The sequence below is a fragment of the Sinocyclocheilus rhinocerous genome, unplaced genomic scaffold (assembly GCF_001515625.1).
Source record: "Sinocyclocheilus rhinocerous isolate Xijiao unplaced genomic scaffold, SAMN03320098_v1.1 scaffold1238, whole genome shotgun sequence".
Classification (NCBI taxonomy): domain Eukaryota; kingdom Metazoa; phylum Chordata; class Actinopteri; order Cypriniformes; family Cyprinidae; genus Sinocyclocheilus; species Sinocyclocheilus rhinocerous.
The window spans coordinates 458,329-484,637 of NW_015662954.1; the positions used below are offsets into that span (position 1 = coordinate 458,329).

A 26,309-nucleotide genomic window follows, 5' to 3' on the forward strand; every position below is an offset into this window, starting at 1 on the left:
CTCCCTGAAAAATCCCACAATGCACCGCAAAAACTAGGGAGCATCGGAGCTCACTATGCTCCCTTACCGGAAATAACGTCACATTTCTGAAGCGTAAAACATAAATCACACGAGCCAACTCGATAAATATAATGACACGCTATAGAAGATTTGAAAAGACCAACTGTTTTTTTCAACATAATTCGTATATTTCAACATAAACGCACATTGCTAGACAGGAATTGAACACATCTAATTAACATTTATAATTAATATTCGGCTGAAATGTTGTAAGAACATGTAACAGAACGATGTGTTTAAAGAGAATAAAAAATAATATCAAAAAGAGATCGGTCCTGTCTGTTGTTTATTAATTCAAGCAGTGACGTTCTACTATTTTGTCCTTTGACGCTGTACGTAATCATGTCACTGGAATTCGAGTGATCACTGTCCTAACGTGCAGTGAGTCAGGGAACTTACCAGTGCCCGCATTCGTGTACACGATCTACTGATTCACAAGCTCGGGAGCTAGGGAGCTGATTGAGACGCACCTTAGCATATCTCAGAGGCGCGTGCGCGACGCCATCCGCCAGGAACGGCTTCTGCGTACGACAGTCAGCGAAAGTGAGATAAAAATCTTTAAAACTTTTTAAATATTGATATTTTCCGATTCGCTACAGGAGGCCTTTATTCACCCCCCGGAGCCGTGTGAGGTACGTTTTTATTATGGATGTGCGCACTTTATTTGACTACTTAAGGACTGTTGAACAAAAACACCCACCTACTCCCATTCTAACGCTTGGAAGAGCCAGGACAATTTTTAATATAACTCTGATTGGATTCGTCTGAAAGAAGAAAGTCATATACACCTAGGATGCTTTGAGGGTGAGTAAAACATGGGCTAATTTTCATTTTTGGGTGAACTAACCCATTAAACTAAATGAAAAGGAGAAATGTTGCCTTGGAAACTAGCTAAAATATATTTAAGTTTTCAAAACAATTTCACATTTATGTTGGCTCATTTGCATACAGAAGTCTTAAAGGTACAGTAACAACAACATCCTGTTTAACAGTCAAGGGTTACAAAAAGCTACACTAGTCTAAACTTCAGAGGCTAACTTTTCTAAAACTACCTCTACAACTAGTTTAAAGTGTTCCAGCTATAAAACTTACAGCGTGCCTTCTTCTGTGTGTGACGGGCTGACAAACACAGACGCTGCCATCAGAGAACTTACAAAAGAGATATGGACAAACAGAGACGGCAGGCAATGAAAGATGGCAGAAAGGTAATGAAAAAGTCAAGGATATGGAGTGCTGTTTAGCAGTCGATAAATGAAAAAATTGACAGCTCCATTAATAAGAGAAAAAAAGCGACGGAGCAGCTGGTGCAGGGTGTTAATGGATGAATAATTCAAGAGGTTGCGCTTGTCCGTCTCTAGGCCTCTAGGTTTAAGAGCCTCTTTGGGACTAACAAATGATAATGACAGCCATTTCTCAGTTTGTCCTCTGAGACATCCCTGTGGATGCATTGGCACGTCCATGTGTTTTGTCATTCATGGGTCAGAATGTGTCTATTGTACTGGTGTTCAAAATTTACACATACAATGATATCCTCAGCATTTAGCAATAAATAAGAGGACTGGAACTTCATTTCAATGGGTCTTATACTGTCATGCAGAAGATGAAAATAAAGACCCAGCGGAGCTCCTAACACCTCGGCACACAAACACCCACCCACAGGCCAACAGAGACCCTCTGTGAGATTCTGTCTAGTTTTGGAGATGTTTCCTTTAGTTACCAGTAATCCAACAATGGTCGCATTAGCACTGTTTACTAATGGATGAATCTCACAGTCTATCAAGAACATGTCATGGTCGTATTTAACCCCAAAAGGAAATTACATTTTACATGAATACAATCTAAAAGTCTTATTTTTATTACTGCTGTGACATTACTTTCATTACAGTTAGGCATAAAACCCCTTAAATTTTTATTAAATGTTTAAATATTTTTCTATTAAATTTTTATATATTTGACATACTTGTAACTGTAATTACATTAACAAAAAATAGAACCAGCATCAATTAAAAAAATATAGCAAATACTACCATGATGTATACATCCTTTACAATTTAAATAATATTATTTTTGCATGACAGTAATGAGCACGTAAATGTGAATTAGAGGGAAAATATTCTGAAAATATTGTCATAAAAATAATGCAAAAATGTTACTGGATCTAAAACAGGCTTCATTTTTCTTTATGCAATATACAGTTTCTTATGGGATTTTTTTGAGTTAAAATATATAAACATCCTTTAATCAAGATACATATAAATGAATTTTAAAGTTACGGCATTGGCTTTTTATAAAATATATTTTAACTATAAACCTCACTAAATATTGTTAGAGTTTAAAAACTACTTTAAAAAAGTAGAAAACATATTTGACTATGGATTACAAAAAATAAACTTTTCTCTTAATAAGTCTTAATATGTTAATTGAAAAGCTGTATCATGTTTAAGAATGTTTAAATACTTTTATTGGAAAGCAAGACAAAAAATATGATATTTTGCAGTGCATACTCATCTGATTATGTTCTATGTTTTGACCTTAGGTGGTTCTTACTCTATATAAATGCTTCATAACATTATTAAAAACACATATGTTTAGTTCAGAGGAGTGGAGGGCTTACAAAATAAATGTCTGTAATTGGCACATCCTCATCCTCATCCACAGAGGCTCGGCTCGTACAGCCTGAGGCCTGACTGCCACCGTCAGATTCTACCACTATCCTGGGGCTCGCCGGGATGGAGGACGACGAGGCTTCTAGAAACGTCTCTGCAGCTTCACTATACATGTGGAAGAGGAAAATAAAAAACAATTTAGAGATTTTCAGTGAATAAACCATACAATTCACTCTTTAGAAAAGTTGGAATATAGAGTCTAAATTTTATGGGCCACTTTTTTGGTGCTTTTTTATCCATTTGTCAGCCCATGGTCACTATATACTTTTGATGTATGCAGTGCTATATTAGAATTATTTATAGACATTTACATTTTTTATGAGTATTTTGAATTAGCTTTCATTTTTATATTTTCAGTTATCATTTTAATTGTTGTTTACATTTTAGTAAATTTGTTATGCACCTTTGTCATTTTTATTATTTTTTTTAATATATATTTCGATACAGCTTTAATTGATTTTTATTTCAGTTTTTTTGTGTGTAATTTTAGTACTTTAACGTGTTTATTTCTGTTTCTCATTTTTAAGTTTTTTAAGTTTAAGCTTTTCAACTAATATATATATTATATTTATTTTACTTTATTTTTTTTAGCTCAATCAATCCCCGAAAACTATTTTTTTATAGTTTTAGTTTTATTTAATGCTACGCAATTTGTATGGAAGTGTGCAGCATGAAATTTCTTCAAAATATCTTCAAAGGTTCAAAAGTCACATTGATTTGCTGTAAAACGAGGACGAATAAATAATACATATTTTCTAATAAATAAATACTATTTAAATAAAGAAGGAATCAATTTAATTATACTTTCATGTTTTACTATTTATTATAGAAATTAAATTTTTGGGTATATTGCCACTGGTCCTGACTAACACAAAAACATTTGGGTACTTATTGCCAATGTGATCAAGCGCTTCTTGTTTGGTTATGTTCCTCTGTGGCAGTTGTCATGGTGTCATTTTCCCATCACTATGAGGAGCTACAGCAGGTGAGCTCAGCTGAATGGAGCACATCTAATTCCTCATTCCCATGATACCCTTGATCTTACATCAACACTGCTTTTGATTTAGCGGCAATGCATTTGCATTTAAATCATCTTTTTTTTTTACTTGCCCTTAATTCAATTACACTTCACCAAGACCTTTTTTTCAATATGTCCAACAATATCTGGCTTTCATAAGTAAATATTAAATATTACGTGAAAGCAGATTCTCAATTTTGAGTGCGTACCTGATCTCCGGCGATACCTGGGGAGCCGTGAGGGTGGGTTCACTGTCATATCGTCCCTCCACTTCCACCTCCACTGTGATGGTTTGCTGGTCCTCATCCTGCATTCTACAACAAGACCAGCAGAGGGCTCAACTAAACCATATGAACTACATAACTAACAGTTCTCCTTTCATTAAAGGGATAGTTCACCCAAAAATGAAAATTCTGTCATTAATTATTCACCATCATGGCGTTTTAAACCCGTAAGACCTTTGTTCATCTTCGGAACACAAATTAAGATATTTTTGATGGAATCTGAGAGCTGTTTGACCCTCCCATAGACAGCAACGCAACTGAAATGTTCCCAGACCCAGAAATGAAGCAAGGAGATATGTAAAATAATCCATGTGACATCAGGGGTTCAACCGTAATTTTACAAAGCTACGAGAATACATTTTGTGCGCAAAAGAAAAAAAAAAAACGACTTTATTTAACAATTCATCTCCTCCGCATCACCCTGTAGCGCCATTTTGGAGAATATCAGCTGGACGTAAACAACGTATGCCGTTCTGTGTCAGCTGCGTCACGCCGGAACTACTGTGGCTTTCGTTTTTCTCTAAAAATAAATATCAAGTATGATAGCCAATAGGTAATAACTAACTGTCTTTTTATTTGGTGACATAAGTGTCATATAAATTTTAGCCGTCACTTTTAAAATACCTTTTTACTTTCATAGGATTGCACAATATATCGGCAATTTATTCAAATTTTTCAAATTGATCAATACCAGACATTTACTTGTACATGCTCATTTCCTCTTTTTTAAATTTAGACTACCTTTGCTATTATGTAATGCTTCTAACTTTAATCATTTAAAGTTAATCTTTAAAAACACTTGATCAGTAATCATTCAATATTAATTTTTTTTACATTTGATCAATACCAGACATTTACTTGTACATGCTCATTTCCTCTTTTTTTAAAATTTAGATTACCTTTGCCATTATCTAATGCTTCTAACTTTAATCACTTAAAGTTAATCTTTAAAAACTATTTATCGGCCGATATTACAGCTTTTTAAAACCGATCAATACCAGATATTTACTCGTACATGCTCATTTTCTCTTTTTAAAATTCAGATTACCTTTGCCAATATCTAATGGTTCTAACTTTGACCACTTAAAGTTAATCTTTAAAAAACTAATAATTTTGTCTGTTTGATAGCCCATGTTCACGTTATGCTTTTGTTGTATGCAGTGCTATTTTAGTATTATTTCTATACTATTATAATATTTGTTAAGATTTTGAATTAGGTTTATTTTTATATTTTCAGTTTTAATTTCAGTTTAAATGTAGTTAGTTTTAGTAATTTTGTTGTGCTTTTGGTTTTTTGTTTTTTTAAATATTTCTCTAGTTTTTTATATTTCTACATAGCTTTGATTTATTATTATTTTTTCAGTTTTATAAATTTTAGTATTTCACAATATAATTTAATAACCAATTGAATATCCATTTTTCTACTGTACATTAAAATGCTGTGATGCCTAAATTCATTTGTAGCATTTAAATTATTAATTTTAAAGTTTTATTTATTAATTTATTTAGACCAAATACTATAGAATTTTATCAAGAACCATTTATCCATTATTGGTTAATAAAATAAATATTTATTGGCGTCAGCCAAAACTTCATATCGATGCATCGTTATTACTTTAACAGTAACTTTTCATGCAGAATATGAAATTAATCTGTGAAATTGAGCAATGCAAGTTCAACTCAGAAGCAATTCACTCACAGGAAGTCTTTCTGAATACAGTAGTGCTCATGAATCTGAAGAACCTGTCTGCATAGAAAGACGGTCTGTGAACAGACACTGTGTCCTGAAGAGTGAAAAAAAGAAAGAAAGAATAAGTGAACCATCTCAATCAATCAATCTGAAAAGTTACAGCACATTCTGACTTATTCCAGTTGACAAAATGGAAAACAACAGTTTGTTCAGAACTAATAATCTTCATGCAGGCTTTAAATCAAATTGTGATTCTCAAATCAAAATCATGATCCTGTGGTAATTTGTGCCAGAACTTCTGTCATAGAGCTTAACTAGCACTGAACCTGTCACATTTGTTTACTTCACACATATAAATCACACAAAAACATGCATTCATTTGCATTATACATTATACATATGCTCAACTGGACAGGTGAAGTCCAAATTAAAATCATATTTACACATTTTTCATGTCAGTTTCCAGTTTAACATCCATTATTCCTGGAGTCAACCAGTCAGCTTTTAGGTAATATATACTCTATCTGTCACCTCCAGCTGACGCAATCAAGATATACCAGTTCTAGGTCTATAAATAACCTAATTAGCATGCAAATGAACCGTGAGCCATTGGCAGTATGGCGTAGACTGTTGCGTCACAGGCAGGGTTGGAGAAATCTCCTTTATTCACAGCTGAGCCGAGAGAAAAATTAGTGTGTGCGTGTGTGTGGTATATGCATATCCAGCAATAGCACAATTAGCACATCCTCTGAGAAAAACAGCCCCAAATTAGTGCACATTTCACAAGCATTTCCTTCAAAACCCTGTAATTCTCACTAAACCCCATTCATGCTAATGTACCGGAGCAGATCATGTTTTATTAATATGAAAATGAAGGAAGTATGAGGAATTATATTGAAGGTCGGAGACCACAGAGTCTGAAAACACAGCTGGATGTTAACTTGGCCAAAGCTTTTCTTCCAAAGTGATGAAATGGAGTGTCTTGCAAGGGACAGTGATGTATTTCAGAAGGTCTTTTCTAGATAATAGATAATATAGATAATATATCTAGATAATATAATGAAATTCAATGTATTTCTTACCCCATCATGGACTAGAGCCTTCCACGTATGCTCCAATTTCTTTATTAACCTAAACAGAAAATGAATAAAGTTATTCCATACTGCTTCCAAATCATACTGGCAGAAATGAATCACACACTTCTTGATGTAAATAGTAAGTGGCATGAGTTGGAGAGATTGACGCAAGCACCTGTAAGACTGCAAGATGTCAATTATTCCAATGTAGAGTAACAGACGCTCTCCTTTTCCATTGACTGCAGGAATACCGCCCATCCTGACAAGCAAAAAACAAACAAAAAAACATATGAAAATAAATAACTATGAAAGCATAAAAAAAAAAAAAGTCTAAATCTTGCTCAATACTGAAATTAAATGTGTAGCTATACCTTTGGGAATAAAATTGCAACAGTGCTGAAAAGTATTTCCCAAAGTTGGCTAAATAAAATAAAAATAAATAAATACTTTAAGAAGAAAAATAGCTAATAAACATGAAATGAAAAAAAAGAAAGAATTAAGATTAAAACAGAGAAAACACAAAACAAAAAACCAAACACAACAAATAATCTCTTTGTTCACTTCTAAAAATCTGTGTTTATATAAATATGAAATAAAACCAAACAAAATAAAATGAAAATAAGATCAAAACAAAACAGAAAACACAAAAGGAAACTGTCTTTGTTCACCTTTTGGTTAGTAAACATGAATTTGTTGTTTGCAGGTTATTTACTTCTATAATGTGACACATTTCCAGATGAAACAGGATCTCTAACTGAAAACCTAATTTTATCAAGATTTTATAAAGATTACAAACACGGTTTTTAAAGGAAAAAACATATTTTACTTATTTAGGCAAAAACAGAAACATGTTGAAAAGTTATATATATATATATATATATATATACAAACACAAATTCATCCTTTTCAATTTTCAATTTATTTAGGCAAAATAAAAATAGAAACATGCTGAAAAGCATTTCCCAAATGAGAAAGAAAAAAGAGAAAATACTGACTGATAAAGTATAAATATAAACAAATAAAAACACACCAACAACAACAAAAAAATTCTGACTTCTAAAAAAAGTAAACATGAATTTGTTGTTTGCAATCCTTTAGCTTCCATAAATGCACTTGCAGATGAAACAGGATATCTAACATGATGGGACTTCGATTTTTCGAATTTTTCGCCAGATTTTCTAAAGATTACAAATACAAATTTAGAGTTTTTAAAAGAAATTAAAATAGTATTACAATTTTGTAATTGCATCCCTGTTACTTATACATATTTTTTGATATATCTGAAAATGCATCACATATTGTTTTTTAAATATCCTTTATAAGTGTCAAAACATGGACTAATTTCAGCAACTCACGTGTCCTCAGTGTCAATCTCTTCTCCACAGGCCGACGCTCCCTGAATGGACTCCATGGCAGTGGAGTAGAGCGCTTTCTGTGCCAGCGGCCTCTTTTCATCACTGTTGCCCTGAGATCCCTCCATCTGCTGCTCTTTCTCCGCCTGATCGATGTTGTGAACTCCCAGCAGCAAACTATAATCCATAATCTTAAAGCTTTCCAAGACCTATACACCAAAAACACATCAATATTCGTCCTGAATGGCTTGTCCGCTCTGACAGCAGCACACTAGGGAGAACTTACCAAACAGTCTCTCTGTAACGTCTTGACCAGGGCGCTGTATGTGTCTGTATCCAGCATGAGACCCTCTTGTATGTCCTGCATGAAATCAAGGTCTTTGAAAGTGGGCTTCGCCTTTTCCCGCTCTTTTTTAGAGGCCCGTCGCTTGTACGTGGACCCCTTCAGGTCGTATTTGAGGTGCATGCGCACCACCCTGGGCAGAACGTTGTTCATGACCACCATCCGAATGTTCTTCCCACCTGATTGTACGCAGTACAGCCCGAAGAACTTGGGCAATAAGGTGCGAGGATTCTGATTCAAGTTCTGTAGGAAACAAACATTTGAAAAATCAAACACGATTTAGTCAAAGCGAACAAAGATTCAAACGTAAATGCTAAACATCTGTCGAAGAATGTGTTCATTTGTATTTGTTGGTTACATGCTTTGTATAATGCATTTATTTATTCCTTAAAGGAATAGTTCACTTTAAAATTACAATTCTGTCATCATTTATTCACCTGATATTGAAATTCTTTGCACAAAAATTTGTTGCATCAGGTTTGACAAACTTGCAACCTAAGTTTAAATATGTGAAAATACAAACGACAGGGTCATTTTAAGACCCACAGAAACCCTGATATAAGATATTTAGCAATTAAACACATTTTTTGCCTTTTCCAATTAATTTATTAATTCTTTAACAAAATATTTCACCCCAAAATTAAAGTTTTGACATTATTTAGTCATTATTAAATACATTTCATTCAAATTTTGTGCGCCAAAATGTATTGCGACAAGTTTGCAACTTGCAACTTAAGTTTAAATGTGTGAAAATACAAATGACAGGTTTTCTGCAGGTTTTCTGAAGGTAAATTTAAGACTTTTTAAGATGAAGAAAATGTATTAAATTAAATTGAATGGAACACAATATGTCAACATGTCTAAAAGTACATGTCTTGTATTAGCAACGCTTCAAAGTTTGAAAATAGTTTTGAATTGTTGTTGGGGTTTTTTGCAGTGTATACAAAATTGAATGCCATGACTATGAATTTAAGACTTTCAGCTCTGATTTAAGACCTTTTTCAGGGCTTAATTTGTGGAAGGTTGAATTAATACTTTTTAAGACCACTTTAAGACCCACAGAAAGATATTCAGCAAAAAACAACTTTTCGGCCTTTTCCAATTAATTTATGAATTCTTTAAAGTAATATTTCTCCCCAAAATTACAGTTTTGTCATTATTTATTCATTTTTATTCCAATTTTGCATGCCAAAATGTATTGTGACAAGTTTTACGAACTTGCAACTCGAGTTTGAATATGGGAAAATAAAAATTAGATATTCATCAAATAATTTTTTGGCTTTTTCCTCACACAAAAAGAACATTTATGATACTTTTATTTAGCTTTTTTGACATTTCTTGATGGCATCACAATTTGGAAAAGAGCACCGTGAATATTCATCAAAACATCTTTTGTGTTCTACAGGGGAAAAAAGTCACACAGATTAGGAACAGTATGTATAAATGTTTTTAAAAATCATGTGAATATTGCAACACGCATCTGTTTATCATAACAAAATCCCACTAAGAGTAAAAAATATATATATATATTTTTTTTTTATATGGCATGCAAATCACACTTTTGTTAATCCAAGTTTATTAAAAGCATTTATGCATTAAATTAAGGTAAAGGTTATTAGTTTTTTTCCGCATTCCAGACACAAAACACTCCATTTCAACCCCAAAAGTCACCTTTCTTAAGTCAATGACATTCATTTTGCCAGTTAATATTCCAGAGCTGATTCCAATTAGTTTGGAGTTTAAATCCTCTTAAAAATCACCACACAAAAGCAAAGCAATGAAGCGGATATCCAACCCAGAAAAGCTTTGTGACACCCATCACCTTCGCATAGGTGACATGTCCTACAAGATATGAACCTTTCTTAAGTCAATGACATTCATTTTGCCAGTTAATGTTCCAGAGCATAGTAAAACCACCTGATTCCAATTAGTTTGGAGTTTAAATCCTCTTAAAAATCACCACACAAAAGCAAAGCAATGAAGCGGATATCCAACCCAGAAAAGCTTTGTGACACCCATCACCTTCGCATAGGTGACATGTCCTACAAGATATGATCAAAGAAGAGAAACAGAATGAGGAAAAGAGCCAGACAGTAATAAAGACAGGTTTCTGTAGACCACGAACTGGCCAAGGTCAGCACTGTTGCTAAACAACAACTGATCCGTCACCATTCATGGGCTCATTAGCTCCAGATGTATGGATGGAACAAGCCAAGCCAGTCGCTGGTTAGACTCTGCTGACACTGAGAACCCATTTAGGCATCATCTACTCAAAAAAATACTCATGTTCTCTTGGAAACCGAACCCTTTTGTACTTATATTGTGGAATGAAATGGTCCACTGGAGACAGAACACTGGAACGGGCACGGCTTACATGCTAATTGTGTCATTTGTTTTGTTATTCAGGTAAATAGTAGACATATCGCCTCGGGGGAGAAATGAGTTCAAAATAACTTGTTGGGTAATCAGCAGTGTTGTTGTTTAACCAGGCGGTTGATTTGTGACAGCATGTGATAATGGGCTAGAGAGCAAATCTAAAGAGCATGTTTCTCAAAAAATACAGAACATTTAACAATGCAACATAAACAGTATATTTTATCCTAGCTTAAACTGCAGCTGAAGACTGTATAAAGGTCTGCATCAGTGATACACCGATATATCAGCCAGGCTGATAATACGGCGATAGTTCCAATACATATTAAATATAGAATACATGTACTGCATCATATTTAGCAGCATTATATTAACTATCAGCTAATTTACTCTCTAGATATTATATTGGACACTGAAAACCAATATCACTAATTCTACACCAATAATTCTGGCCGATACTGATAAGCCGATAATTATTTTCAGGTTGATATTTGGCCATAAATATTAGCTCACCATTATGGATTACTGTCTAAAATAAGCATTTCACTAATTTTATGTAGGCTACACATCATTTTCTATTATTAGACTGTACTATATCATGCAATATATATGTGTTGTATAATATATGCACCCCGCTTTCGAGATATCGGCATCCGACTTATTGATTGACCACTACTTTGAAATGTATCAGTCAAAGTACAGCAACTCACCATGTAATATCCAGGAAGAAGCTTCTGCAAAAACTCTGCCTCCTTGTGCAAGACTGTCTTAATAATGAACTCATCATCCTTCGTGACGTAAAAGACTGAGCCACTGGCTCCAGGATTGGACAACTCGATCAGTGGTTCGTTACAGAGCGAATACTAAAGGCAATCACAGATTGAGATACACATAAACAAATGACAATGAATTTTGCTTGAGTGATTCTTCAGTAATCCTAAATAAATACAAGCATTTATTATAAAAATCCAGCCTTTAGCTTATATTTCTCACCAAATAGTCATCCGGCCGTATCCCGAAGAGCTCTCTGAAGTAACGGAAGGCGACAGGAGCATAGGTTTTGAAACGGAAGTCTGGGAAATGATGGGCTGGCGTCAAGTTGCTCCCTTCACTGGAAGAACAAAGAGAAGATCATTTTTTTTCCTGTGAAATTCCACATCCACCCTCAACTTCAGACAGACAGCGCACCTGGGGAAAAAGATGCTCTCCACCACATAGAAATCCTGCATGAGGACGTCCCGCTCAGGCTTGGAACTCAAGTTGCCAACCGTGTAGCCAATCCCTAGCTGAATGGCCCCCTTGAGTGCTGAAGATGTGGTCTGAAGAGGATATAGATGATGTGAGTCTCATAAATATTAACCCTAAACCCATTGATTGATCTTCTGCATTTTCTGTTTAGATGTCATCTGATGCCACATTTCTGCTGAGCTTATTAGCAATATTACAATTCTGGTCGAAACAGATAAACCAAAAAATAATTTGCATGTTATTATTATACATGCAGTTATTTTGTATATAATACGCCCAATAACTGATGAACAGTCAATATTACAATTAAACACTATTTTGTCAAAAAAAATTTCAAAATGAAACTTTAAACTAAAATCAATTATGTTAAACACTAAAGTGAATTTAGGCATTACAAAATTCAAATTTACATTCTGAAAATATTTGTATTCATTTTGAAGTGAATTATTGGTTTAACGATAAATTTTAGGTTAACGTTACATGGTGGCAAATTAGCATGGACAATTAAATACACAACATCAATCGATATAAAACATTGAAAAATTAAATAATTTTTTTATACACTAAAAATGTCCTAATATCGGCTGATATGGTACCGATATATTGTGCATCCCTAGAAGTAAATAAAATAATCTGAATGTACAATTTAATATACAATATTAACCGATATAAAATGTAAAAAAAAAAAAAAAATAATAATAATTTTTGCATTTTTTTAAATAAAAAAATGTAAGATAAAAAAACTAATATTAGCTGATATGGTACCGATATATTGTCCATCCCTAGAAGTAACTAAAATAATCTGAATGTAATCAGTATCGAATCTAGAAAAAGTGATTAATTTTAGGTCAACATTAGATGATGGCAAAGGTATTTCAAATATAAAAAGAGAGGAAACTGGCATGTACAATTAAATATACAATATGAACCGATATAAAAATGTTAAAAAAATTAAAATGTAAAAATCTTAGGTTTTTTTTTATAAAAAAAATTGTAAGATTAAAAAATACTAATATCGGCTGATATAGTACCGATATACTGTCCATCCCTAGAAGTAACTAAAATAATCTGAACGGAACCAATATCAAATCAAGAAAAAGTTGCTGAAATTGAGTAGGCCCAGTGCACCTTCTTATACGTGGTTTCTCCAGAAGCGTCCACTCCTCTGTGTCCGATCTTCTTCCCATGGGCTGGCTGGCCTGACGATGAAGGCATCTGGTATAAAGAGTGTAAATATGAGATACCACCAACCTGCAATCCCTGCATAAACAGGTTCATCTGCAGTCTAACAGTAGATATTGTTGATATGTGAGAAAAGCAATGTACCTCTGTTATGAAAGCCTTTTTCGATGTAGAGTCTAGGAAAGAAAAAGAAAAGTGATTGATCGGATATTAATGTACAATTTAATATACAATATTAACCGATATAAAATGTAAAAAAAAAAAAAAAATAATAATAATTTTTGCATTTTTTTAAATAAAAAAATGTAAGATAAAAAAACTAATATTAGCTGATATGGTACCGATATATTGTCCATCCCTAGAAGTAACTAAAATAATCTGAATGTAATCAGTATCGAATCTAGAAAAAGTGATTAATTTTAGGTCAACATTAGATGATGGCAAAGGTATTTCAAATATAAAAAGAGAGGAAACTGGCATGTACAATTAAATATACAATATGAACCGATATAAAAATGTTAAAAAAATTTAAATGTAAAAATCTTATGGTTTTTTTTATAAAAAAAAATTGTAAGATTAAAAAATACTAATATCGGCTGATATAGTACCGATATACTGTCCATCCCTAGAAGTAACTAAAATAATCTGAACGGAACCAATATCAAATCAAGAAAAAGTTGCTGAAATTGAGTAGGCCCAGTGCACCTTCTTATACGTGGTTTCTCCAGAAGCGTCCACTCCTCTGTGTCCGATCTTCTTCCCATGGGCTGGCTGGCCTGACGATGAAGGCATCTGGTATAAAGAGTGTAAATATGAGATACCACCAACCTGCAATCCCTGCATAAACAGGTTCATCTGCAGTCTAACAGTAGATATTGTTGATATGTGAGAAAAGCAATGTACCTCTGTTATGAAAGCCTTTTTCGATGTAGAGTCTAGGAAAGAAAAAGAAAAGTGATTGATCGGATATTAACAACAATATCTGAATAAAAATATCAGATTGCATCATTTGCAAAATGAAAGCGCCGATAGTCATCCCTAAAGATCATGATTTGAAACCAAATCAGATTTGTGTAAAAATATAAACAAAACCTATGAAGATATATTCGTCTGCAATTATAACCAGACTTCAAGAGTCAGCGGGTCAGACAGCATCAGCCAACTTCATTATTCAACCTGCATTTATATTCTGTCGCCGCCCCTCAAGCATCAGCAGCAGCTGTCAACAGCGACTGGGACGTTTGTTGACAAAGATGGTTGGATAAAAATACACCATGTGAAGATGACGGCTGGATTTCTTGAGCTGTGCTTCTCACCCCACAGTCGTCCCAGATGCATCCGCACACGCTCCCATTCAGCCGTGTTCCTCGGTTTCCATGGCATCCCAATCAAGGCCAACAAGCTTTCTCGGAAATTGCATATGCATGTGGCATCAACAGACACACTAAATAGGGCATTGGCCGCTAGACAGAGCAGCTCATAGCCATGCAGTGAGAAAGCAACAGCAAAACTAAGATGACGGGCCTGCTGGAAAATCCAGCTAAAAACAGCTTTAACCCAAAAATTAACTTTCTGTTTACTTACTCTCATGTCGTTTCTAACTTTTGTTCATAGAATAGAAAAGGAGAAATTCTGAGAAATGTGCTGGTTGCTCATTTCCTTTACAAAGAATGAATCTGGAGATTTTAAGCTTAAAAAAAATACATCATAAAAGTGGTTTATATGACTTATATTGAACTTATTTGACAACTTCGTGTGACAAGCAAACCATAATTTGAGGAATTCCTACTGAAAATTTTGACATCTGCCCTAACTACCTTAGTTTGTGAATGAACCATTCTTTTGAGCCAGATTTTCAATGAATCATTCTAATTGGTTCAGAAAATAAAAATTATTCCTTCCAAATCCGAATGAATCAGTTCTTGACTTAATGACTCAATCATCTGGCTGCAACAAGTAGAAGCTCACTAGAGGGGAAAGTCTTAACATCTATCCTGACCACATTAGTTTGTCTTTCGAGTCAGATCTTCTAAGAATCATCTGAAATAATTCAGAAAATCTGAACAATTCATTCACAAATCAAAATTAGTAAGTTCTTAACTTAGTGACTTAATAGTCCAGTCACAACGATTAGTAGCTAAGCGGAGGGGAAAATCAAATCATCTGCCCTAACTTAGTTTGTGATTGTGAACAAGTTATTCATTTGAGTCAGATTTTCAAAAAATCATTTGAAATGGTTCACAAAATTAGAACAATTTGTTCACAAATCAGAATGAATCAGTTCCTGACTTACTGAATCAATAATACGTTTGCAACAATTAGCAGCTAACTAGAGGGGAAATCTTAAAGGAACTCGTAAGGCGTAATAATCAAGGAACTTTGCTGCCGTACCATGGCTGCAGCAGGCGCAATGATATTACGCAGCGCCTGAAAATAGGCTAACTTCCGCCAACATAACCAACGTGACCACCTGCTTGCACAGGGAGCGTGCCTTCCGTTGGACGTTACCTAGCTGGGGACTATCTTCAGGCGCTGCGTAATATCATTGCGCCTGCTGCAGCCATGGTACGGCAGCAAAGTTCCTTGATTATTACACCGGAATGAGAGTATAGTTCTTAGCCATATCGGCCTAGAAAATCGCTACTTTTCATTTTGTACACGATGTAACTACAGAAGAGTCAAGTTTTAAATAGGAAAAATATCGAAACTCTTTGGTCATTTTTGAGCGAGATGCTAACGGTCTAATCAGATTCAATGATCTATGCTAAGCTGCAGCTAAAAGTGCTACCGCCAGACCCGGAGATCGACTGAATGGATTCGAAAACGGTAAAACTCAACTGTTTAACTCTAGGGGAGTTGGAAAATTAGCCTATTTTCAAAAATAGTGGAGTGTTCCTTTAACATCTGCCCTAAATACATTAATTTGTGACTGCAAACATATAATTATTTTGAGTCAGATCTTCAATGAATCATTTCAGTGGTTCACAAAATCAGAATTATTAATTTACAAATCAGAATGAACCAGTCTCTGACTTACTGACTCTGGTCACTACAATTAGATATTAATTACAGGGGAAAATCTTAACATCTGACATATATTATTTTGTGATAGTGAACAAATAATTTGTTTGAGTCAGATCTTTAATGAATCATTTGAAACCACCTTGAATGATCTGTTCACAAATTAGACTCAATCGGTTCTTGTCTCACTGTAGTTTTGGGTGAACTACACCTTTAGGATGGTAACTGTGTTTTGGAACATGGTACCTGGTTTCCAGCTGGTCAACCATCTGGACCACAAGCTGGTAGACCAGCTAAGATGGCATAACCAACTGGAAGCTGGTTTGCTGCTAGTCAAAGATGTTCTATCAGTTATCAGCACTAATGGATAGCTTGGACTACCTAATGTCCAGCTATAATCCCTATATAAATTCCACCAGCAAGCTTCAAGCTTTTGGTAAATTTGTTGTTGTACCGTACATGGAAAAAAGTTGGACGCACAAAGTTAGGAAAAACATGATGGGTGCAATGTCCCAAACAAACCAATTTTCCATTCCATTTTCAAATAGCACATCCACACCAACAAGCCTCGTGACCAAGTTAGTTGTCCTGTTATTTCTGGATCCAGCAGTCAATGTGGGATCCTGAAGCTGTTTGGGCAACATTGTGGTTCTCCTTAAAAGAGCTTTTTCCAAGAACTTGTTCACCAATGATAGGTTTGGCCACAGTTCAAGCTGGAGCACAAACATGCAGCAGGATTTCTGCTATTCTCCGCTAGCCAGGGTCGACCACACATCTAATAAAGAGCATTAGACCAGCAAAAATCTGCTTTTTAATTCTATATCAGGGGTGGCGAACGTCGGTCCTGGAGAGCCGCAGCCATGCAGTGTTTTGCTTCAACCCTAATCAAACACACTTGAACAAGCTAATCAAGGTCTGAACGGTTACTAGGAAGCTACAGGCAGGTGAGTTTTTATTAGGGTTGGAGCTGAACTCTGCAGGGCTGAGGCTCTCCAGTACCGGAGTTCGCCACCCCTGTTCTATATGAACAGAAGAAATGTAATTGGGATTTAAATTGACCGTTCATGCAGGCTAAGTTACATTTTGATGCACAACATGTTTACTGTATTACAGTTTAAAAGTCAAGGTTCAAAAACTGATTTTGAATGGAAATCTGTTTAAACCATCTGGTCAACTGGGTTAAACAGAGCTGATGGTAATATCATTCATAGCTAAAGGATTATAAAATTAGCTGAAAATCAACTGAGTTACTTAAACAACATAGCATTCTTATTCTATTATGAGATAGCGTTCAAATTCCTTCAAGCCATATTGAACTTGACAAACTTCTAAACCACAGGTTACAGCTCATAACATCTCTAGTGCTAATGAATTAACACAACACCTCCTGAAATCACTTTGGATAGGTGTGATCACAGCCAGCTCAAAATGGACTTGAAATTAAGAACTTGACGACAGAACCTTGGAGTGTCACTTGACACCTCAAGCTAACATTCATTATATAGGACTAAATTTACCAAAGATTTAGCATATATATGCTACTTTGAGTAAAGGATATCATGTGGTATGACTGCAAAAATCTAAATTCTGGAAGTAAAACCATGACAACATGAACTGGGACAGCTCATAATCTGGTAAAACAGAACTGTATAAAGCAAACCGAAGAAAACAGGCAACTGTAAACCCACCAGTGAGGCACATAAAACCATTTTCATTGCTCACTTCTGATCTGAGAGATGAAAACAAAAACTACAAAGTTCCTCTTGCGAATTTCAACAGATTTATTCAAAGTTCATAGCTCTTCTAAGTAATAGACACCCAACAATGCGCTTGTGTGCAGGAGTCAAGAGATTCCCTCAACTCTAGGGACATTTTTTTATTGCTCATAACTTCTCGAAAAAATAAACACTGAACAAAGATGAAACTTTATAGTGCGCATGTGTCAAACACCTGTGTTTGTGCACACCATAAAATGGAGTATACTTTGAAAGGCTATGATGGTCAAGGATACACAAACGCCAAGTATAGTTTGAGCTTTACAATTTTCACCTGGCGAACAATAAAATGGGTTTGCGAATGCTATAAACATGGAGCATACTTTGAAAAGGCCATGCTGTTCATCTGTACGCAAACGCTAAGTATACTTTAAGCTTTACGATTTTTCACCTGGCTGACGATAAAACGGATTTGCGCATGCTATCAAATGGAGTATACTTTAAAAAGCTATGCATTTGGCTGTATACATAGGCTTAGCATTCGTGAAGTATACTTTGGGCAGTAGCACTTTATTTTACAGTCATGTTCCTCATACTATGTAGTATGTATTTATTATAGTAATAACAATAACTAGGTAATAACTAGGTACTAACCCTGAACCTACCCCTACCCCATATAGTTACCTTATATTACCAGAACTTCCTTAGGTAGGTACACTGTACAAGAAAACCAAGTATGCTTGAATATTTTGTCCTTTTTAGGGTTGCATCCTGTGACACCACGTCCTGTTTTGATTTTAGATGTTTTTGACCCTTGTTGAACCACACCAGAGTTTGTTTAGTCTCAGCCTCAGACGTCACGCCCGTGGCTGAACATCTAATGCATATGGCACACAAAATTGGAAACACTTGACACATCTGATTGGTTTAATTCTACAGGATTTGCGGGAGTCTCTCGTGTTGCTTTCTTTACCGGAACACACATCTTTTGGTAAGTTTCCATAAACAAGGTTTTGTTATGATGCCTTGAACACAAATGTGTCAAAGAATGACTTTGCGTCCTCTTGTAGGAGACGCCCTACTCCCTCTGAGGTAGGGCCGATGGGATTGAGTGTCTTCCAGAACCCTGGTCTTGTCTGCAGGCTGGCCTATAAAAAGCTCCATCCTCTTCAGGGCATAAGCGAGGGGGGCAAGGAATAGAGAGAGACACCATTATGCAATTCTTGCTTGTTTTCCATTTCTCACCAAAGCTTGAAAACTCCCGGCAGTCTGAGCTTTTAGAATAACACGAGTAGAGGAAATAGATGGAGTGTGCAAACAGACCTGCCCTGTTTTGCAAAGCGATATCAGCGGGCACAACACTATACGGCTTTGAGTATAGCCTAGGGTTTGATCTCATGGGATGTTATTTGTATAAACCAAGAAAGCCATGTCTGGATTTCACAGATGCTTTAATTGTGTACATTTACTACCACCATCACACGACGATAATGAAGTGGGTGCTTTAGACAGTCCACTTAGCGGTAATAACCTCAAAATCGATTTATAATTAATTTACAATAAAGATCTTTTCCTATCTCGGTTATTATTGGTTCAGTGCTGCTCTTAATGAGCCAAGTAAGACGGCCACTGAACTGAACAACAACAGATATTTATCATTCAGACCGGGCGAAATGAGAGCAATAACTATATTACCATGTGCAAAAAGTATTATTATAGCTCACATTTAAAGCTTTGAACAAACCTCTAACTGCAAGTATTAAACTCTAAAGTATCCACCGTTTTATTTTTAAGATTACAGTGTGCGAGGCATTCCATGTAAATTATTTTTAAAGATTTATTTTTGCCTTTGTTATGATAAGATAGTGTAGAACAGAGAGGAAGCAAAGTGGGAGAGAGAGGGGGCTGGGATCGGGAAAGGTCCTCAAGCTGGGATTTGAACTCAGGGCGCCCATAGCACAATGGCACTATATGTCGGCGCACTTGCCCACAAGGCTATTGGCGTCAACGCTTCCAGTTAAATTATATTATTTTAATTTGTTATCATGATCTTAATAAACAGTGATTGGTAGAGAAAATTGTTAATTGCACTACGAATAATTTCTTCATAAATCAGACTGAACCAGTTCTTGACTCGCACAATCTTCTGGTCGCAACGATTGGCATCTAAACCGGTATTTGTTACCATATTATTTTAATTTATTATCAGAATCATACATACATTGGTAGCACAAATAATTTTACTGTTTATTTTGTTATTCTTCTAGTTATTAGCGGCTAATGCAGCTAATCTGAAGTCACGCACATTCACAAGAAATTTGTACTAAATAAAGTGGATTCAACTTTTCTAGACATTCAAACACAATTTTCGCAACAATAAAACAATACAAAGTAAGCAAACAAATCACAAATTCTTACATTGAAGGCAGAACCTGAGCCAGCCATGTATTTATGGTATACTGGTGGATTTTGGCAAATTTTGGTATACTGCATTATGAAACTACGATGCCAATGCGCAACAAATTACCAATACAAACTATTCTTGTTTGAGGTAAATTTTGAGGTAAGAAGACATGTGACTGAATAACTCAACCTGAGAAGAAACAATCGTACTGAAAAAGTATGTTTTGTTTGAATTGTTTTGCGATGTTAAAGTTTTTGCATATAAATGAAATTCGCAACTTGTGAAAAAATGTCGCCCTAGTTACCACCCAAATCTAGCAACTACACACTAACACCCTAGCGTTGTGGCTGCGAGTTTTGCACATGAATGCATAATATATCAGTATTTTATTGATTATCATCCGATTATAGAGACTTTTTTTTTACTAGCATCGGTCAATTTTGAATATTCATCTGAGCGTTAATTCTCCTATTTTGACATTTAGATTACCTTTCCTAGATTACCTTATCATCCAACACTCACTTAGAGTGAATCTTTAAAAAACGCTAATAATTTTAAGCGCATGTAAAATTTTGTTTTATCCTGTTGAGATTTGCGTCATGTTTGGACAAAAACGCTGCCAAAGAACTCTTTTATACCTGTGACTCTGCAAACTTGAATCTGATTTTACGAACAAAACATAAAAACCCAAGAAAACAAGGGTGGATGATGGCGTCCAAATCACTTCAGGTGCGAAAATGACTCACAGACCATCGTGAGACACGTGTCATGCGATTGCATGCTCAACAGTCAGCATGTTTTCCCACACACATCTACACGGGAGACGATGGGGAGCAAACCAATCAAAACAGGAGGATGCCGAGGCTGGAGACGCCAGTGCCAGGGGAATTCAGGGAGTGAACCGTCCCTGTTTGGATGCACATTTAGTGATTAAAAAGTAGATGATGAGACTGGAGCGCAAGACAGTATGTGGCATTTACTACAGGCCAATTGCGTTGACATTTATGTCTTTGAAAAACAGTAACCACAATGCAGTTTGCAAAGCCTCCACGCATATGCAAAAGAATAAATCTAGTCAACAATAAGCTGGAGAAAGGTCAATCTTAAGTACATACTGAACAGGCACTTTATGGAGTGGATCACATTTTGTGCTCTTTAATAAATTTCATAAAGTGGGTTTACAAGTATGATCTTACACTGATTATGTTTAATAACCCAAGAAAACTAACTTTTTTTGTCATGAAAAGGTCATAGTTGGTTTTGTGTGTGCACAGTAAAAACTGATCATTTGAACTGTAGCTTCTCGGGTTTGCTGAATAAGGTGATTTTTGGTTATCAGCATATCATGCATGTGAATGCGATCACTGACACCTCACACACAGATACGCGACTAATTAAAAGAAGAAAAAACACAAATGGAGAACTGGGGAGAAAAAAAACTGTCTCTAAAGGCCCGTTCACACCAAGGATGATAACTATAAAGATAACGATAAAGATATAGTTCTAAAAATCGTTCTCAATATTAAAGAATAGCAGAGTCCACACCACAACTATAACGATAAAGACAAAGTGAAACGATATCGTTGGAATCACTTTCAAAACGATTTTTCTCCAGCTGATGAACGATAAAAAATTGACAGCCAATCAGAATCCATCCTGCTATAACGAGCTCAAGAATTTAAAGCGGCAGACACGCGTGTGCTTAGAATAAACAGACGATATCGTTCGCTGGTGTGGACTCTAACATCGTTATCTTTATAGTTATCGTTCGTGGTGTGAACGGGGCTTTAGAGGCAGAAACAAGAGTGTATTTGATAGATACAGTAACTGTTATGGAACTGAAAATCTGAAATTATCATCATATATCAATCAAGCACAAGGCTTCTTTTTTAATATATCATAGTTAAATAATCAACTTTAAACCATGAAATAAACAGAAAACTTAATGATTTTATTTAATATTATTACTATTTTTATTTAAGTTTAGGTAGATTTTACATAAAAATCGGCTTTACTTCAAGTCTTCATGTATAATGCATTATAAAAGCATTCATGATGTACTTGTACATGTAATGTACTAATGTAACATTATATCTTTTCATAAATAACTGTAGCCAAAATTAAAAGCTATTATAATATTTGCAGATTCCTTGTTTGATCTGCAATTGGTTGTTTGTCAGATGTTTTAATGCATTATAGTTTCTAAAGGTGTAATGATAAATATATAACTATTATAATGTACAATAACTGACGTTACAATTATTCATGAGATCATACAATGCATTATAAGGTGCATAATTAAAACGTTTTTAAAAATACTTTTAATATAAAGGCTTCAAGTAAACTGTTACCAAAAAAGGTTATGATGTAAATTAATAAGAAATTTAAGATTCTGCACCAACAACAACAAAAAAGTGACATCTGAACTCTATCGTACAAACGACCAAATTATTTTTTCTTCATTCTTATTTATTAGTTGTAATTATAAAAATGAATAAAATATTATGTTTTACCATTATTAATAATTAGAAATTATTAAAATGAAAATATTACGGCCATTGTATTACCACGGGACTTTTTAGTGTAATATTAGTGTTTATATAGTAGTCATATTAGTGTTAAAATATGTTTCTAAGACTTACCGAGCAATTGCACACACTCTAATAACTTAAGAAAGAAAAATGGCTCGTGTTTGAATATTAAAAATATTCAAAACAATGAGAACTTGCACCACACATGCATAAAAGTAAAGACCTATTTTACTGATCTAAGGAATCCTTTACAAATCAAAACATTATTGTAATGTCATCCTTTATGCATTTAATTGGCATATTTGATGGCATTTATCCTAAACAAATGTAATACACCCTTTACCCCGTTTCTCACCTGAAACCCCCACCATCCCATCTGTCATCTGCCCAGGGTCCCTGCTGATGGCTAGCTCGCTGAATCTGGTTTGAACCTCATTGTCACACCATCCTCCTGACAATATGCCCATAAAACTATACATACATTAATGCACACTGACTGTGGCAGAATGTGAACCCTAATAATCTGATGCTTGTATGATAAACCTCATGCATCAGTGTTCAAATCCATGCATGAATGCTAGTTTTGCTAGCTCTATCCATGTGAATCCCAACCACCTATGAATCAATCAGATGAGATTGCATGAACCGATGTCTTTCTTAACACCTTCTTTCGAATCAAACCCAAGTTGTTGGTTACCCCAGTCCATGCCGTCCGCCGTCCCCGCGTCCTCGGATGCTGCAGCCCCGGATAACGGACTCCCATCCCCGGCCTCAGACAGGCTGGCCGCCCCTTCAGCCGCCGCTTCCATTCAATATCCCGGGATGAATCCTCCGAGCGAGAGCGCTGTCAACCGATGATCGCCAATATTTCAAAACATACACAGCTTTTCCTCTCAGTGTATATGAATGTGATTAGCTGACAAAAAATAAGGTGGGAGATTGAGTACTGTCCCTGCGCGTCGTGGTCCTCCTGCTCTCCTCTGAGCTGTCATGCACATGATAGGGATGTTCGATTCGCGGATGAATCGTTCGTTTGAACAGATTGAATTGAACCGATTCGCTAGGAGACTCGCAAATCATTTTGAGCTGGGGCCTGTTTTACCAAATAAGCAAGTTTACCAAATAAGCAGTGTTGGGTAGTAACTAGTTACATGTAACTTTATTACGTAATTTAATTACAAAATAAATGTAATTGTAATCAGTTACAGTTACGAGAACAAAATGTGTAATTACATTACAGTTAGCCTACTTATGAAAATGTTAACGATTACAAAGGGGGTTACATCTGAATTTTCACACACACACACACAGAGAGAGAGAGAGAGAGAGAGAGAGAGGCAGTAAACCTCAAAAAGACCAACATTATGGTCTTTCAGAAAAAGCCCAGATGTCAGGAACACAGATACCAGTTCAGTCTCGGCAGCACCGCCCTAGAACACACGATGCAGTACACTTACCTCGGCCTGATCATCACTGCATCGGGGAGTTTCAGTTTGGCAGTGAATGCTCTCAAAGATAAAGCTCGAAGAGCTCTATACGCAATCAAGAAAAAATTCCAATATCAAATGTTCACATGTTATAATTTGTTACAGTTTAATACTTCTGTTAATGTTATAATATTCCATTATATTACTGTGATGTTCATTTACTTATTATTGTTATTATATTATTATTTTTATCTTTTTGTACATGTATACTAAGCTTTGGCAATATTGTATCATTTACAGTCATGCCAATAAAGCAATTTTGAATTGAATTGAATTGAGAGAGAGAGAGAGAGAGAGAAAGAGAGAGAGGGAGAGAGATTTATTGGATTTCTTTTTGAGTTTAGGACACAGAATAGGACACATGCTTATTCAATCCTATTTGTGTTTATGTATCTGCTTTATTTTTCTTAAATTAACTATTTTTTCAAGGGCATTGTTAGATGCCAGTGTTTCCTGTCATTACTATGCAAAGATATGGCTTCAAAAACAGTATCATAGCTACTGAACTATTTCTTGTTATGATTTTAAATCTGTATTTAACCTCAGAATGATCTCAAAGTAAGTCTGATTTTGTGGTGGCTGTGCTCTAAAATTAAATTATTGTAATCTCAAGTAATGAAGTGATAAATTCAAATGATGAAGGATTTCGAAAGTCTGACAGTAATGATTCTGTAAGGTTAACCCTTCCTGGTTTACATGTTTGAAAATAATTAACAGTTGAAAACATTAGAAATTTAGAAAAGTTATCAAAATGTAATCAGTTACATTACTTTATTAAAGTAATAGAAATAGTTACATTACATATTACATTTTAGATAGGGTAACTTGTTCTTGTAATCTGTCATTTATTACATTTCCAAAGTAACCTTCCCAGCACTGCAAATAAGCCAGGGGCCTGTACCATGACGGTGGCTGAACAAACTCTGGGTTACAGGATTAGTTTTGAGTTGTCAAAACCAAACCAGTCCAATCCGGCTTTGTTGGTACAATGAAGCTGATCATTAACTTTCTCTGTCAACTCAGGCTTGATCCTAAATTCCGTGATCCGTGAGCACGTGCACATGAAAGAGTGACATCAGTAATGAACAGCCAATCACATGCCTCGTCCTTTAATTTGGAGTAAGAGAAACTGGTGGAGTGGCTTTATTGCATCAGAGATGTGTCACTTTGCTTAAAGCTGATTGGTCAAATTTCACTTTGAGATCTCTAAACCAGAACATAACCTGCCCTAGAGCAGGTTAGCTGTGGAGTGTGAGTTACTAAGGCAATGAATGCTGCTAAAAGCCAAGCCACTTTCATGGTACCTAAAACCCAGGATTGGTGCAAACTAAACTGAAACTTACCTGGCTAGCCAGCTAAACCAGCTTCATGGTACAGGCCCCAGGTTTATTTCATTTAGTCTGACTTATTGTCAGTTGATTTGGTTAAAAACAAGTCAGAATAAATGAAATAAGCCTGGCTTGTTTGGTAAACTTGTTTTATGAAACAGCCCCCTGGTTTTGCGGTTTGTTTGTCAGCATATACTTGTTACTAGAAATTAAGAAATTAAGAAAGAAATTACGACAGATATTGTGAAAGCATCTTACGCTACTTGCATGAACTTTAGCATTTTACAGCGTTACTGTAACAAATGGTATTTGGGCGAAAAGTATAATTTCGCATTGAATAAACAACACAATGTTGACACAGTATCTAATTAAATATAACCAAAGTGACAAACAGCGAGTTTTTTCCGTCATTAAGAAAACGAACATGATGACTATCAAAACAATTGACTTTTTGAACTGGTTCATTGAACCGAAACGAAGGAGTCGATTCGTCAAGATGAATCGCACTTCCAAACGCATACACAGGAGCTG

At 35.2% G+C, this 26,309-nt stretch overlaps 1 protein-coding gene across 1 annotated transcript in view; it reads right to left on the reverse strand.

Moving 5' to 3' along the window:
• The window catches only part of LOC107728534 (phosphatidylinositol 4-phosphate 5-kinase type-1 gamma-like), a 27,339-nt gene extending 3,370 nt beyond the window's left edge, over positions 1-23,969 (reverse strand). Inside the window, exons 1-14 of the mRNA XM_016538738.1 lie at positions 23,661-23,969; positions 14,196-14,227; positions 13,998-14,084; positions 12,051-12,181; positions 11,856-11,973; positions 11,573-11,725; positions 8,433-8,732; positions 8,150-8,355; positions 6,970-7,053; positions 6,801-6,849; positions 5,724-5,812; positions 3,954-4,058; positions 2,675-2,831; positions 1,153-1,209 (exon numbers count right to left, since the gene is read on the reverse strand). Coding sequence (XP_016394224.1) covers positions 1,153-1,209; positions 2,675-2,831; positions 3,954-4,058; positions 5,724-5,812; positions 6,801-6,849; positions 6,970-7,053; positions 8,150-8,355; positions 8,433-8,732; positions 11,573-11,725; positions 11,856-11,973; positions 12,051-12,181; positions 13,998-14,084; positions 14,196-14,227; positions 23,661-23,772 — 1,680 coding nt within the window. The 5' untranslated portion in view covers positions 23,773-23,969. The remainder of the gene's footprint in view (positions 1-1,152; positions 1,210-2,674; positions 2,832-3,953; positions 4,059-5,723; positions 5,813-6,800; positions 6,850-6,969; positions 7,054-8,149; positions 8,356-8,432; positions 8,733-11,572; positions 11,726-11,855; positions 11,974-12,050; positions 12,182-13,997; positions 14,085-14,195; positions 14,228-23,660) is intronic.
• Between the last annotated feature and the right edge of the window lie 2,340 nt (positions 23,970-26,309).